General features: G+C 57.4%; 1 protein-coding gene across 5 annotated transcripts in view; it reads right to left on the bottom strand.

Moving 5' to 3' along the window:
• The window catches only part of LOC136382110 (contactin-4), an 813951-nt gene that overhangs the window by 181749 nt on the left and 615650 nt on the right, over positions 1–16552 (bottom strand). For all 5 annotated transcript variants that reach the window (XM_066351018.1, XM_066351022.1, XM_066351020.1 and 2 more), the window contains one exon: positions 1235–1337. In XM_066351018.1, coding sequence (XP_066207115.1) covers positions 1235–1337 — 103 coding nt within the window. The remainder of the gene's footprint in view (positions 1–1234; positions 1338–16552) is intronic.

Here is a 16552-nt window from a genome sequence, read left to right as displayed (position 1 = left end):
CTTCCCCTGGATTGACCTTCTTGATATATATGTATATAATTTACAGTAAAAATGGGACCACATTATACTGTTTGGCAATCTGCTCCTAGTCTCCTAGCGATCAATCATGGGCGGTTTCTATGTCTTACATTTTTTTTTTTTTTAACTTCACTTTAATGTCCGTACAGAGTTCGGTCGTACGACTATGTCATAATTTATGTAATGTGGAGGTTTTTTGGGACATAAAAAATGGCTACTGTACTAATAATACTGTATCCAAGTCCAAGATACCATATCGGCTTATCCTGTTATGATTTGAAACTATGAAAACCAAAAGCATCCTTCTGCGAGATGTGAAAATAATATTAAAAAGGAAAAAGGAAAACATTCCCTCCACGGCTGCCGTATGACACAAGAACGTCACCTGAATACAGACTGACACTGGTCAGGGCTTGGGGCAGCAGCGGCCTCGGCAGACGCCGGGCGCAGGGAAAGCCTAGGGAGGGACCCTCCCGTGGGTCACCCGGACAGGCAGGGTGGGCGTGGGGGTTCGGTTCGGAGCGCCATGAAAACGCGCAGATGGGTTGAAACGTTCTCATTTCTCACGGTAGTTTTACTGGTTGACGCCAAGCCTTTTCTGCAGGGTTTACTGGTAAAATCGGAACCGACGTGCTTTTGGCCGACCTGACACCCTCGGGCAGACAGGCGCTGGGAGAGCCACCAGGTCCCCAGGTCGGCTGAGCTAAGGACTGAAGGATCGAGCCGTGACTAACTCTCAGATGGCTCCGTTCCACAGAGACGCCCTCCGGTCTTAACTGTCTCTGGTCAAAGCAGAAAGGAGAGACGGGCCATCTCAAGAGAAACTGAGACACATGTGACGCCTTCTCGGTGAACGGGGGCCTGAATGGGAAGTCTGTTTTTCCAAATAGCAGCCTGACTGTCCCACCGTGAAGCCACACACCCCACCCGCCCCCGTGTTCCCATCATCCGGGTCCCACAGGGAGCGCATTACAGGTCACAGCGAGGGGACAGAGGGCTGCCCAGACCTGCCCATCGCCTCTCCTTTCTGTCCACGTCAGGGGCAGCCTGACCCTGCACCGTGGTGGTCACAGGTCCCCGGTCTGTGGAGAGCGGACGTGTCTGCCCAATGTCACAAAGAGAAAGGCTCACTCTGGGGTCCCCTGAGCAGCCGTCACGGCACCCGCCTGCCCGGGGCTGGGGGCGGGGTGGACACGGAGACAGAACCGGAACTTACTTCCCCAGCGCGAAGCACTCCAGCCGCGCCGTGGCGCCCCTGGCGGTCGGCACCGTTTCCGGAAACTGCACCTCGATTTTGGGTTCGTACTCGCCCATCACGCCTGCAAACAAAGAGGAGGAGCTGAGTCCTGCAGGTGTTTTTAACATTTTTTTATCAACTTTTTTTTTTTAGATTTTATTTATTTATTTGAGAGAGAGAGAGAGAGGGAGAGAGAGAGAGAGAGAGAGAGAGAGGGAGAGAGAGAGAGAGAGAGGGAGAGAGAAGGGGGGGAGGAGCAGGAAGCATCAGCTCCCCTAGGTGCCCTGACCAGGCAAGCCCCGGGTTCTGAACTGGCGACCTCAGCATTTCCAGGTCCATGCTTTACCCGCTGCGCCCCCCGCAGGCCAGGCCCTGGAGGTGCTTGTAAACGCAGGCAGGTGTCTTCCTGTTATAATGGTGGGGGCCGCCGCCCCTCCTCGTCGGGCAGGATCCCATCCCTTCATTTGAAACCTGTCCCGCGGCCAGGCCATGAGTGGCGGCGCGGGTCCCAGCAACAGCCAGAGAAAAACGTGTCACCGTGCCACGCCATCTGCTAGGACTGCATTCAGCAGGCAGCCAACTTCGCTTCTCAGAAATGCTTTTTTTTTTAAGAAAAAAATTTTTATAGTCTTTAAAAAAAAATAATAATGGGATCAAGTCTTCGTCGCCAGGGAAGTCAAAGACATTGTGGGGTGTTTTTTTTTTTCGGGGGGGGGGAACATTGCAGAAAAATGTTTACATGTTTTAAAAAATACTTGCATGTTTTCTTATTTCTCTATAAGGAAAAACAAATCTGAGTCATCAGTCTGTGGCCACCAATGACCTTCTCTTTCACGTCCAAGCTAATCCGAAGTCATCAGGAATCAGTCCACGCAAGGTAAGGTCCGAGGCTGGGTTTTGTTCTGTTCTGGGACGACGTGACAAGAAGACGAGGGGGCTCAGTGGAAACACAAGCTTGACGCCCTGCTCACCTGGCCAGGGGCACACTTACCTCGAAGGTCACCCCCTCCCACTGTTCCAGCTCCTGAAAAATGACTCTACGATTACGGCCGCGGAGCACAGCCGAATGACCTGGTCATTACTCCCCATCAGTCTGTGCTGGCCTCGTGACCGCCACTCCCGGTGTTTCAGACTGTTCATTTTTCTACTCAGTTCCCGGTCATTTTCTGCGGCACCTGACTCCGCCGTGCCAACAGAAAGCTAACTCAGACACAATGGGACCCTCCCCACCCCTCATCCCTCCTTTAGGCTCCCCGTAGCGGAAGAAGAGACGAGGGGACGCAGAAGAAGCAGCTGAACGTCGGGGATGGACGGACAGACGGACGGGGGCGGGTGCAAGGACAGAGACACGTCTGCACCTGTTTGGCAGAGGTGACCCTTGTCCTCTGCAGCCTCCGAGTCCGGGGAGTGTGAAGGGGACCGCGTCCATGTGTGGAGCGCCAGCGCGGAACGCTGGGAGAGACACCCGTGAGCCGGGCTCGCCGTGAGGGAGGCGTGTCCTCAGAGGTGCCAGGTGGCCACACCTGTGTACTTCCCTTCACAGGCAGGCGGGAAGGGGGCCGGGTTCCGGAGGGACCCTGGAGCTCCTGGGCTCAGCCTTCTGAGGCTTGGCCACCTGGGGTGCGCCCTCCTCTGCAGAGCAATGCCCAGCCAGCGACCTGGTCTCAAAGAGACGCCCCTGCTCACACCCACTTACATCACACTTCTAACCTGTCCCTGCCCGTCACAAGCAAGCTGTCATCTCAAAGACGTTCACCCCCTCTGTCTGTCTGTCTTCAGCCTTGCAACAAACTAGCGAGCGTTCAAGGTCGCCGCTCTGGTCCCCGAGTCCTTTCACCGCTGCGGGGAGCCCCCTGCCCCGGATGGGACAGGCTCAGATACAGAAGTGGACCCTCCCACTCCCGCTCCTGGGCTTGCCTTCCTGTGAGCCTTCCCCAGGTCCCGTCCCCACACAGTGATCCTGCAGGGCACGGCTGTGGACCTGCTGCTCGGAGCCGTGCCCTGACGGCCCCTCGCACAGCAGACCTGTGGCTCTGAGCACAGGGAGGGAGTTAACACCTCCGAGCTCCGTGTGTGGGGCCGCTGCCTGCACAGAGCACGGCGCTAATTAAAAACAGATCCAGAGAGAGAGAGAGAGAGAGAGAGAGAGAGATCTGTGTGGGGGGCCACTGTGTGCGCAGAGCACGGCGCTAATTAAAAACAGATCCAGAGAGAGAGAGAGAGAGAGAGAGAGAGAGAGATCTGTGTGTGGGGCCGCTGCCTGCGCAGAGCACGGCGCTAATTAAAAACAGAGAGAGAGAGAGAGAGAGAGAGAGAGAGAGAGAGAGAGAGAGATCTGTGTAACGCCCAGGAAAGCCAGACAGTCTGCATGGCAGGGCAGCCCGTGTGGGAGGGGCCAAGCCCAGGAGGGGACCCTGTGAGGGTGGGGGCCGTGTGGTCCCCCCCAGCTCCCCCGTCCCCCGCCTCCTCTTCATAAACAGGGCCTATGAGTCACGTGTCTCTGACCAGCTGTAAACTATCACCACGGGGCACGGACCTCTCCCGCAACCTCGTCCTGAGCAACCGAAACGTGACTGGGACGCAGACTCGGGTCCCCAGATCCCCTGAGCTGTGGTGTCCCCGTCCCAAAGCCTGCCTGTGAAGACCCACACTCTGAGTCCACTCCTGGGGTGCCCTTCGCCCCCCACTCCCTGCCCCTGGGACCCGTCGGCAGCCCACAGTGGTCTCCAGGGCCCAGGGAGGGTCAGTCCTTTCTGCCTGTCTCTGTTTCCTAGCACTTCTTAAAATAAAGAGAGATGCCTATTGACGTACTATTTATAACCCAAGAGACTGAGCCGTGTTAAGTGCCCGATTCCACGGCGGTCAGTAAACTGGCCCAGTGGTGAGCTGTCCCCAGTGCCGGTTTGAGAACATTTCTGTCCCCTGACAAGACCCATTATGCGCTCGCCTGTTCATCCCCAGAACGGGTCCCTGCCCAGCAACAGGGTCCTGTCCCTGCACCCCGACATCCTCTGGACACTCCACATAAAGGGGATCCGACAACACGGGGTCCTCGCCCCCGAAGGAACCGTGGAGGGTCCTCCCCGCCGTAGCAGGTGTCGGTGGTCCACCGTCTGGAGGCACCGTGTTCCCGGCGCCCTCTGCTGGGTGCGTTAGTCCCTGAGGGACACTGTAACAAAGGGACACAAACTGAGTGACCAAAAGCAAAATAGAAGTATTCTCTCAGCGTCCCGGAGGCCGGACGCTGGGCACAAAGGTGCAGACAGGGTTGTGCTCTGTCCTCAGACTCGGGAAGGGTCATTCCCACTTCCTCCCGGTGCCTGGCGGTGGCCCTCAATGGCTGGTGTTCCCCGGCTCCCAGCGGTGACACGCCAATCTCAAACTCTGTTGTCACATGGCACTGTCCCTGAGTCTCCCCACCATCTTTTCTTTTTTTTAATTTTTCTGAAGTGAGAAGCGGGGAGGCAGACAGACAGACTCCCGCATGCGCCCGACCGGGATCCACTCGTCATGCCCACCAGGGGGCAATGCTCTGCCCATCTGGGGCTTTGCTCCGTTATAACTGGAGCCAGTCTAGCACCTGAGGCAGAGGCCATGGAGCCATCCTCAGCGCCCGGGCCAACTTTGCTCCTATGGAGCCTCGGCTGCAGGAGGGGAAGAGAGAGACAGAGAGGAAGGAGAGGGGGAGGGGTGGAGAAGCAGATGGGCGCTTCTCCTGTGTGCCCTGGCCGGGAATCGAACCCTGGGCTTCCACACACCAGGCTGATGCTCTACCGCTGAGCCGAAAGGCCAGGGCCTACCCACTGTCTTCTTTTAGGGACACCAGTCACACTGGATTAAAGACACACCCTCCTGCAATGACCTCATTTAAACCAGGTACCTCTGCCATGGTCCTATGTCTCAATTAGGTCATATTACAATATTACGTTATCTTTTGGGGGGACATAATTCACTCCTCAGCACCCCTCGATGGGCATGAGGATGCTCCCCCCGTGGCTCCGGCGGGTCCTGTTCCACGGACATTCGCACAATCCGTGGACATCTGCCTCTCACTCCCCGTGTCGTCCGCGTGGCCGGCCGCTCTCCCGCCTCGGGTCTCAGCGCAGCGACCCCGTCTCCCAGGAGTTCTCTCTGCTCGCCCTGAGCCGGGTCCCCGCCGCTCTTCCCCGCGAACGCCTCTCTCCTTTATCTCCCACGAGGTATGACCCCCTTGTCTGTCACGGGCGAGACTCTCTGCCTTCCCTCTGGATCGTGACGTGCGTGCCGGGAAGGACCGTCTCCCGCTCAAGCATCTTTCTAGCCCAGGGGTCCCCAAACTTTTTACACAGGGGGCCAGTTCACTGCCCCTCAGACCGTTGGAGGGCCAGACTATAAAAAAAACTATGAACAAATCCCTATGCACACTGCACATATTTTAAAGTAAAAAAACAAAACAGGGCATCGGCCTAGCGTGCGGAGGACCCGGGTTCGATTCCCGGCCAGGGCACACAGGAGAAGCGCCCATCTGCTTCTCCACCCCTCCGCCGTGCTTTCCTCTCTGTCTCTCTCTTCCCCTCCCGCAGCCAAGGCTCCATTGGAGCAAAGATGGCCCGGGCGCTGGGGATGGCTCCTTGGCCTCTGCCCCAGGCGCTAGAGTGGCTCTGGTCACAATATGGCGACACCCAGGATGGGCAGAGCGTCGCCCCCTGGTGGGCGTGCCGGGTGGATCCTGGTCGGGCGCATGCGGGAGTCTGTCTGACTGTCTCTCCCTGTTTCCAGCTTCAGAAAAATGAAAAAAAAAAAAAAAAAAAAAAAAACAAGAAAGAAAAAAAAAAAACAGGAACAAATACAATATTTAAAGTAAAGAACAAGTAAATTTAAATCAATAAACTGACCAGTATTTCAATGGGAACTACGGGCCTGCTTTTGGCTAATGAGATGGTCAATGTCCGGTTCCATATTTGTCACTGCCAGATGTAACAAGTGATGTGACATGCTTCCGGAGCAGTGAGGCGTGCATCCCACGTCACTGGAAGAAGTACTGTATGTGAGCGATGCCATGCTTTGCGTCTCTCACTGACCAGCAATGAAAGAGGTGCCCCTTCCAGAAGTGCGGCAGGGGCCAGATAAATGGCCTCAGAGGGCCGCATGTGGCCCGTGGCCGTAGTTTGGGAACCCCTGCTCTAGCCTCTCCCTCCGCCTCCTCAACCCATGGCCATCAAGCACCATGTGTAGACACGGGGCTGCCTGGCAGGCGACGGGGCCATCTTCAGGGACCCGGATGTGCCTGTCCCGGTGCGTCCCTTCCCTGGGCGTTCTGTGTCCCTCGCCCGTCCTCGCTCGGGACAAGATGCGTGGAGAACAAGTGTGGGAGGGAGGAAGAGACGCAGGAAGGTGGACCTTGACGCTGTGACATGTCACAGCCGACAGTCGAACGGCTGTACCTCTTCCCCCCAGCACGGAAGTCCTTCTTAAGTGTGATCACGGCTCCTTGTCTGCTGCGTCCGCTCAGAGGAGATGATGTTTCTCGACAGGGATCCACGCAGGTGGTTTATGTGGTCAGGCGGAGCGGTTTCCGGGTTGTGTCACGTCTGTTTCTGACCGGAGACGGTGTTTCCAGCGGCGACACAGTATGGTCTGCATTTATCACACCAGGGCCGGTGCCGGGACACAGAGATACAGATCGGAGATGGACAGGAATGTGTCCACAGCTGCTGAAAGCACGTCCGCTCCTATCCAGGCTGCCTTTATTTATGAAAGCCATAAAAAAAAAATGAAGAAAGCCGTGTTCTCCGCCCGCCTGCGACCGTGTTTAGGGAACACCTGTGAGCCGAGCCGTTTAATTTGGCGACATCTGCCGCGGGCTACGTCTTGATTTGACCGTTTCTCTCATTTTTAACTAGGTTGGCCTTTATTTTCTGCATTACATCGAAAAAGCTGTTGCCTTTTTAATTTTTTTTTTTTTTTTTTTTTTTTTTTAAGAAACAAAGGCCCCTTTAACAGGAGTGCACTTTCCAAGTCATTTCTCTGACCACCTGCACACGTTTGAACCTAATTGGTGTGCAGCTGCTCCGGCGAGCCACAGAACATTAGGCAAAAAGAGCGAGGCCATCGATGGAATCGGTCCCCAACCCGTTCTCCGTGCTGCAAACGACTTAAAAACAGGAGAGAAGACAGGAAGGGCGGGCCTCCCTGGGTCTACGCAGCCCAGGAGAAGAGGCAGAGGGCGTGGAGTGCTGTCAGGATAGACCAGGATATACACTCGCCGTGACATTCTTTTTCTCCTGCGTGATTTGTACCACCTGCCTGCAGAGAAAACTCGGGCTTCTCATTCTAAATAAAGACACCTCCTGTATACCTACTTTTAAACATAAAGTACGGCCCTGGCCAGTTAGCTCAGTGGATAGCGTGTCAGCCCGGCGTGTGGAAGTCCTGGGTTTGATCCCCGGTCAGGGCACACAGGAGAAGCGCCCATCTGCTTCTCTTCCCCTCCCTCTCTCCCTTCTCTCTCTCTCTTCCCTTCCCACAGCCAGTGGCTCAGTTGGTTCGAGCGTTGGCCCCTGGTGCTGAGGATAGCTTGGTTAGCCTGAGCATCGGCCCCAGACAGGGGTTGCCAGTTGGATCCCGGTCGGGGCACATGTAGGAGTCCGTCTCACTATTCACTCTCTCCCCTCCTCTCAGTAAAAAAAAAAAAAAAAATCAACAACAAAAATCAAAACATAAAGTGAAAAAAAAAAAGTCTTAATTCATTAAAACACATAGTCCGTGTTTTCTGTTTTTCTGAGTAAGAGAGTCACCGTAACAATAGTGAGATACAGCACTTGCCGTTCTGTGCAGTGGGGTCCTCAGGAGTCCAGGGGCTCAGCTATACAGACATTCCAGTGAATCAATTCAACAGACAATCAGTGAACAGCAGCCGCCCGCCACGCACCGACTGCGCCCGGCGATGTGCGGGATGGGGCTGACTCAGCCCTGACCGCGATGTGCGTGACCCTGGGGGACAGGGCTGACTCAGCCCTGACCGTGATGTGCGTGACCCCTGTGGGACGGGGCTGACTCAGCCCTGACCGTGATGTGCGTGACCCCTGGGGGACGGGGCTGACTCAGCCCTGACCGCGATGTGCGTGACCCTGGGGGACAGGGCTGACTCAGCCCTGACCGTGATGTGCGTGACCCCTGTGGGACGGGGCTGACTCAGGACCCTGACCGCGATGTGCGTGACCCCTGAGGGACGGGGCTGACTCAGGACCCTGACCGCGATGTGCGTGACCCCTGCAGGGTGGGGCTGACTCAGCCCTGACCGTGATGTGCGTGACCCCTGAGGGACGGGGCTGACTCAGGACCCTGACCGTGATGTGCGTGACCCCTGAGGGACGGGGCTGACTCAGCCCTGACCGTGATGTGCGTGACCCCTGCATGCGGGGCTGACTCAGCCCTGACCGTGATGTGCGTGACCCCTGAGGGACGGGGCTGACTCAGGACCCTGACCGTGATGTGCGTGACCCCTGGGGGACGGGGCTGACTCAGCCCTGACCGTGATGTGCGTGACCCTGAGGGACGGGGCTGACTCAGCCCTGACCGTGATGTGCGTGACCCTGAGGGACGGGGCTGACTCAGCCCTGACCGTGATGTGTGTGACCCTGAGGGACGGGGCTGACTCAGCCCTGACCGTGATGTGCGTGACCCTGAGGGACGGGGCTGACTCAGCCCTGACCGTGATGTGCGTGACCCCTGCAGGGTGGGGCTGACTCAGCCCTGACCGTGATGTGCGTGACCCCTGCGGGACGGGGCTGACTCAGCCCTGACCGTGATGTGCGTGACCCTGGGGGACGGGGCTGACTCAGGACCCTGACCGTGATGTGCGTGACCCCTGAGGGACGGGGCTGACTCAGGACCCTGACCGTGATGTGCGTGACCCCTGCATGCGGGGCTGACTCAGCCCTGACCGTGATGTGCGTGACCCTGAGGGACGGGGCTGACTCAGCCCTGACCGTGATGTGCGTGACCCCTGAGGGACGGGGCTGACTCAGCCCTGACCGTGATGTGCGTGACCCCTGGGGGCCGGGGCTGACTCAGCCCTGACCGCGATGTGCGTGACCCTGAGGGACGGGGCTGACTCAGCCCTGACCGTGATGTGCGTGACCCTGAGGGACGGGGCTGACTCAGCCCTGACCGTGATGTGCGTGACCCTGAGGGACGGGGCTGACTCAGCCCTGACCGTGATGTGTGTGACCCTGAGGGACGGGGCTGACTCAGCCCTGACCGTGATGTGCGTGACCCTGAGGGACGGGGCTGACTCAGCCCTGACCGTGATGTGCGTGACCCCTGCATGCGGGTCTGACTCAGCCCTGATCGCGATGTGCGTGACCCCTGAGGGACGGGGCTGACTCAGCCCTGACCGTGATGTGCGTGACCCCTGAGGGACGGGGCTGACTCAGCCCTGACCGTGATGTGCGTGACCCCTGCATGCGGGGCTGACTCAGCCCTGACCGTGATGTGCGTGACCCCTGAGGGACGGGCTGACTCAGCCCTGACCGTGATGTGCGTGACCCCTGAGGGACGAGGCTGACTCAGCCCTGACCGTGATGTGCGTGACCCCTGAGGGACGGGGCTGACTCAGCCCTGACCGTGATGTGCGTGACCCCTGCAGGGTGGGGCTGACTCAGCCCTGACCGTGATGTGCGTGACCCCTGCATGCGGGGCTGACTCAGGACCCTGACCGCGATGTGCGTGACCCCTGCGGGACGGGGCTGACTCAGCCCTGACCGTGATGTGCGTGACCCCTGAGGGACGGGGCTGACTCAGCCCTGACCGTGATGTGCGTGACCCTGGGGGACGGGGCTGACTCAGGACCCTGACCGTGATGTGCGTGACCCCTGAGGGACGGGGCTGACTCAGGACCCTGACCGTGATGTGCGTGACCCCTGCATGCGGGGCTGACTCAGCCCTGACCGTGATGTGCGTGACCCCTGAGGGACGGGGCTGACTCAGCCCTGACCGTGATGTGTGTGACCCCTGAGGGACGGGGCTGACTCAGCCCTGACCGTGATGTGCGTGACCCCTGAGGGACGGGGCTGACTCAGGACCCTGACCGTGATGTGCGTGACCCCTGGGGGACGGGGCTGACTCAGCCCTGACCGTGATGTGCGTGACCCTGAGGGACGGGGCTGACTCAGCCCTGACCGTGATGTGTGTGACCCTGAGGGACGGGGCTGACTCAGCCCTGACCGTGATGTGCGTGACCCTGAGGGACGGGGCTGACTCAGCCCTGACCGTGATGTGCGTGACCCCTGCAGGGTGGGGCTGACTCAGCCCTGACCGTGACGTGCGTGACCCCTGAGGGACGGGACTGACTCAGCCCTGACCGTGATGTCCGTGACCCTGGGGGACAGGGCTGACTCAGCCCTGACCGCGATGTGCGTGACCCCTGAGGGACGGGGCTGACTCAGGACCCTGACCGTGATGTGCGTGACCCCTGAGGGACGGGACTGACTCAGCCCTGACCGTGATGTCCGTGACCCTGGGGGACAGGGCTGACTCAGCCCTGACCGCGATGTGCGTGACCCCTGAGGGACGGGGCTGACTCAGGACCCTGACCGTGATGTGCGTGACCCCTGGGGGACGGGGCTGACTCAGCCCTGACCGTGATGTGCGTGACCCCTGAGGGACGGGGCTGACTCAGCCCTGACCGTGATGTGCGTGACCCCTGGGGGACGGGGCTGACTCAGCCCTGACCGTGATGTGCGTGACCCCTGGGGGACGGGGCTGACTCAGCCCTGACCGTGATGTGCGTGACCCCTGAGGGACGGGGCTGACTCAGCCCTGACCGTGATGTGCGTGACCCCTGGGGGACGGGGTTGACTCAGCCCTGACCGTGATGTGCGTGACCCCTGAGGGACGGGGTTGACTCAGCCCTGACCGCGATGAACGTGACCCCTGAGGGACGGGGCTGACTCAGCCCTGACCGTGATGTGCGTGACCCCTGGGGGACGGGGCTGACTCAGGACCCTGACCGTGATGTGCGTGACCCTACGGGCCGCTCGCTGTCAGCACCCTGCACGGGAACCTGGCCTGTGCCGGCGATGGCTGCTTGCTGAGTCAGTCACAGTGCAGCTGTCTGTTGAAGACACCTAGAAACCCGACCTTTTCCCTAAACCAGGGGTTGCCCGTTGCCCAACGTTACACCTCCCCGAGGGCGTGAGTTTCTGACTCAGTCTGTTGAGAGGGAGTCCAAGAACCTGCACCTCTACCACGTCCCGAGCTGACGTGAATGCTGCTGGCTGTGGGATGACCCTTCAGGGACATCTGTGGTAGCCACGGGGTTAAGTTACAGCAGGAAGACCCCCCCTTGCCATCAGTGGACACTACGGGCTAGTCCCTGGAAGAGGACTGTCCTAGGGTCCCCCCTCTGGGAACAATGCCCATCAAAGTGCTTGGATCCAGTAGACGACCTTGTGGCAATAACCGACCCCTTTTCAAAGCCTGGAACACGGGGACGGCTGACGGCCAACGTCTGCAAGAACACGGCGTTGAACAAAGTCCCTGGCAGCATTGCGGAGGCCGAGAGAGAAGTCAGGTGCGCACCACGCCTGGACAGCTCCCGTGCGCAGGGCCTGTGTGGCAGAGCTGCTGCCACAAGAGTTGGCCAACACCTGCCTGCGCTGGAATCCGTGCTTGCTCAAAAAAGCCCCAGCAGGGACGGCTCCCGACACCCCCAGCGCGGGCTTGTCTGCTGAAGAGAAGAGATCGCAGAGAGGGTCCTATGAGGAGTGACCACGTGCACTTCCTTGAGAAACACGCTGTCTCGTCCATCGACGTCAAATGTCTGCAGATTTCTGATCAGTCCCACCAACGCCCTTGTCCGAGTTCACCGTTGCGCCCCTTCACAAAAAGGCTTGTTTTGCTCCGGGTGGAAGGAGACATTGTGGGGTCTAGGGGGCTGTCCAAAGAATCTCTTCCTCCACGATTCACCGTCCCGTAGGATAAGCTGTCCCAACAGGAGCCTTTCCCCCCCCCTCCCCGGCTGGAGAGGTGAGGGGGTGGGGCAAGGGACCTGGGGGCTGGGTATCGCCTGTGAAACTCGGGGTTGCAAGCTGACCTCAGAAACCTGTGCGTTGTGCAAATAAACGCCAGGAGGGGACCCCCATCCAGCCTGCCTCCCTCTCCTCCCTTCTCAGTCACCTGCAGAGAGGTAAGGAATCGGAGTTACCCCAGAAGGGGCCTCCTTCCTGCAAAGGTAGAGCCATTCTACCTCTCCTGGGACAGTCAGGGGTGCGTGTGAAGTCCCTAGGTCAGGTGCTCCCGGCTGCCAGTGTGGGCGATTCATTACAACGGTCACCACCGTCTTTCAGGTCAAAGCAAGCCCGCGGCTGTCATCCCCTGACGAAGAACTCTTCCGTTCCCCCTGCGAACTAGTTCTCGGTGGCGTGCTGAACTCAACAGCGCCTCTGCCCTCAGATGAGTACACCTGGGTCCTACGTCCGTGTTGGCGGAATCCCCCCGGACGAGGGTGTGGCTGGCTGGATGGTCCTCAGGTGTTTCAAGATATTACTAAGTGGTCAGTATGGGCACAGTTTTTCTGTGCAGGGACAGACAGCAACGGTCCCATTCACGTTCTGTGAGCCACGTGGTCTCTCTTAGGACCGCGCGCTGTCAGTGCCACTGGGAAGCAGCCGTAGACAATAGGCGAAAAAAGGGGGCGGGGCTCTGTTCCAATAAAACTTTATTTACAAAAGCAGTGGTGGGTGGGCTGTATTTGGACGCACGCCTGAGTCCCTGGTTTAGAGGAAATGGGGCGACAGGCGAGTCTGGGAGAATTGGGAGAACGCACGGAGAAACTATTAGAACTCACAGAAGATTCCAGCAAGCTTGCCAGACATTGGATCACAAGAACAGTAGCGTTTCCACACATCAGCAATAACTAATTAAAGAACGCTATTAAAAAAAAAAAAAAATAAGCTGCCGTTGACAATGGCAGCCAAGATGACAGAGAATCTAGGAATTATCCAAACGACTTAGCATTTCAATGGAGAAACATTTTAAACTTTATTTATACAAAAACAGGCCACGGGCCCTGGCTGGTTGGCTCAGCGGTAGAGCGTTGGCCTGGCGTGCAGGGGTCCTGGGTTCGATTCCTGGCCAGGGCACACAGGAGAGGTGCCCATCTGCTTCTCCACCCCTCCCCCTCTCCTTCCTCTCTGTCTCTCTCTTCCCATCCCGCAGCCAAGGCTCCATTGGAGCAAAGTTGGCCCGGGCGCTGAGGATGGCTCCATGGCCTCTGCCTCAGGCACTAGAATGGCTCTGATTGCGGCAGAGCGAGGCCCCGGATGGGCAGAGCATCGCCCCCTGGTGGGCGTGCCGGGTGGATCCCGGTCGGGCGCATGTGGGAGTCTGTCTGACTGCCTCCCTGTTTCCAATTTCAGAAAAATACCAAAAAAAAAAAAACCCCACAAAAAACCAGGCCACGCACTGGCAGGGCAGGGCAGGGCTGGGCTGGACTGGCCGGCAGGAGGGGGAGGAGTATGCCCACCTGGGTGACACACACTCTGGACCTGCCGCCCGGGATTCCTGTTCTCTCGCTCACTCGGGTTGGACATCCCTTCATGGAAGGAGGAGCCGACTCCCAAGCTCAGGTTAGGTTCCCTCGTGCCCGCCGCCCCGGGGCCACGCCTGTGGCATAAACTCACTGCAGCCTGGGAGCTCTTAGCGCAAGAGACACTTCCGTGCGGCTGGGCTGTGTTACTCCGCTGCTCTTCCCGGAAGGGCCCACTGGCGTCTCCCAATGCGACCCGGCTCCTGGGCCAGACGGAACGGCGGGAACCTAGACTCCAGTGTCCCTGGTGGCGAGTATAGTATGCAGCAGGTGCTCAGTCGTATTTGTAGGTGACGAGCAGAAGCCAGCAAATGCCCTGTGTCGCCTCTATTCTGGGCTGGACACCTCGGCCCCTTGCTGTCCATTCCAGATCCCTCCGTCTGTCCATGTGTTTCTTGGGACTCAATTCCGTGATTCCAATGAAGAAACAAGACTTCAGACTCATCATTGATTGGGATTTCTCTAAGACTGCGGGTTTGCAGGGGCTGAGCTCACGAATGCTTTTATTTCATAGTGTAACACACACAAGTTCTATACAGGTGCTTCCTCACGGTCCAGCTCAATGACCATCTGAGACCTTTGGTCCCTGTGGACCTAAGATGGAGTTGATGGGAATTAGAGGTTCAAAGGTGACTGCCAAGTTCCTAAGCTTGCCAAGCCTTCAAAACATCTGAAGCCAGGAGGACACTATTTTATTTTTAAGTGAGAGGAGGGGAGATAAACAGAATCTCACATGCATCCCAACAGAGATCCACCTGACAACTCCTGCCTAGGGCTGACGCTCAAATCAACCAAGCTATTTTTAGTGCCTGAGGCTGATGCTCGGACCAACAACCTATCCTCAGTGCCTGGGGCCAATGCTCAAACAAATTGAGCCACTGGCTATGGGAGGGAAAGAGGGAGAGAAGGGGGAGAAGGGAGAAGAGAAGGAGATAGTCACTTCTCTCCTGTGCCCTGACTGGGAATTGAACCAAGGATGTTCATACTCCAGGTCGACGCTCTATCCACTGAGCCAAACGACCAGGGCCCGAGGACGCTACTAAGTCAGATTAGCAATGCCAGTTTAGCGAAGTATCTCACATCCGTTAGTCATTTAGATGTTCTCATCCAACAGGTCCTACACCCACAGTCCCTCAACTGCGATGTTAGAGAATTAACAGCAAGACGGGCTCACAGTGACAGAGCCACACCACAGGTGCAACTAGAAGTGAAAGCAAAACACAGCCAAGTGTTTCGGTAGAAAGTCTAGACCTTAAAGCGACATAAAATTCTGTCTAAGTGAAGGGCGCCCCTCCTCCTGTTGCCAGGCAGAAGTTGCATCCTTGCCGTTTAAATGACAGGTTGTCCATCAAAGGCTGTGGATCCAGTTGACAATCAAAGGGATCCTCTTCTCGAGCGGGTTTTAGATGTGACCGCTGGGTTCGTTATGTGGCTTAAAAATGACGTTGATCTGCTCCCGGAGACGCACACTTGTTGCTAAATCTCCCTGGAGGGCCTCGGGCAGTGTGGGCAGCATTTGGAGCAGGGGTAGTCAGCCTTTTTATACCTACCGCCCACTTCTGTATCTCTGTAAAATTTTCTAACCGCCCACCGGTTCCACAGTCATGGTGATTTATAAAGTAGGGAAGTCACTTTACTTTATAAAATTTATAAAGCAGAGTTACAGCAAGTGAAAGCATATAATAATAATCACTTACCAAGTACTTTATGACGGGTTTTTGCTAAGTTTGGCAGAATCAATCTTTATAAAACTTACTATAGTTCAATCTATCTTTTTATTTATACTTTGGTTGTTCCTTCCGCTACCGCCCACCATGAAAGCTGGAGCACCCACTAGTGGGCGGTAGGGACCAGGTTGACCACCACTAGTGGGCGGTAGGGACCAGGCTGACCACCACTAGTGGGCGGGAGGGACCAGGTTGACCACCACTAGTGGGCGGTAGGGACCAGGTTGACCACCACTAGTGGGCGGGAGGGACCAGGTTGACCACCGCTAGTGGGAGGTAGGGACCAGGTTGATGACCACTAGTGGGCGGTAGGGACCAGGTTGACCACCAACTAGTGGGCGGTAGGGACCAGGTTGACCACCACTAGTGGGCGGGAGGGACCAGGTTGACGACCACTAGTGGGCGGTAGGGACCAGGTTGACCACCACTAGGGGGCGGTAGGGACCAGGTTGACCACCATTAGTGAGTGGTAGGGACCAGGATGACCACCACTAGTGGGCGGTAGGGACCAAGTTGACCATCACTGGTTTAGAGAGTCTCCCGTGAGCAGCAGGCAGTGCCATGATGGAGCCTACATTAGAACGTAGCCTCAGATTACAGGATGACCTGGGGATTCTGGTTTTCCCTGGTTTTTTTTTAGGCTTCCTTTGGTCTTACAGTCAGAACCTTGAGGGGAATGTGGTCTGCTGAACCATGAGGAGGGCATGGAGGTGAAGGCTGAATGAGGGGAGGCACAGGCACTGTGCCCGGGCGTGTCCTCTGCCCAGGGAGCGGCAGGTGCCCGTGTGGCAGTGTGTGTCATTACCCGGCCCGCATGGAGCTGAGACTGTACTACAGTAAAGTGGAGTTGAGACTGGAAGTCAAGAAGACGTCTAGAAGGAACCTCAGTTATAGCTTGTAAGTTGCCCAGCTTTATTTTATTTTTTTTTGTATTTTTCTGAAGTTAGAAGTAGGGAGGCAGACAGACAGACTCTGTATGTACCTGACCAGGATCTACCT

Source organism: Saccopteryx leptura, chromosome 10 (assembly GCF_036850995.1).
Source record: "Saccopteryx leptura isolate mSacLep1 chromosome 10, mSacLep1_pri_phased_curated, whole genome shotgun sequence".
Classification (NCBI taxonomy): Eukaryota; Metazoa; Chordata; class Mammalia; order Chiroptera; family Emballonuridae; genus Saccopteryx; species Saccopteryx leptura.
The sequence above is the reverse complement of the archived record's forward strand: the minus strand, read 5'-3'. Positions and strand labels throughout refer to the sequence as shown.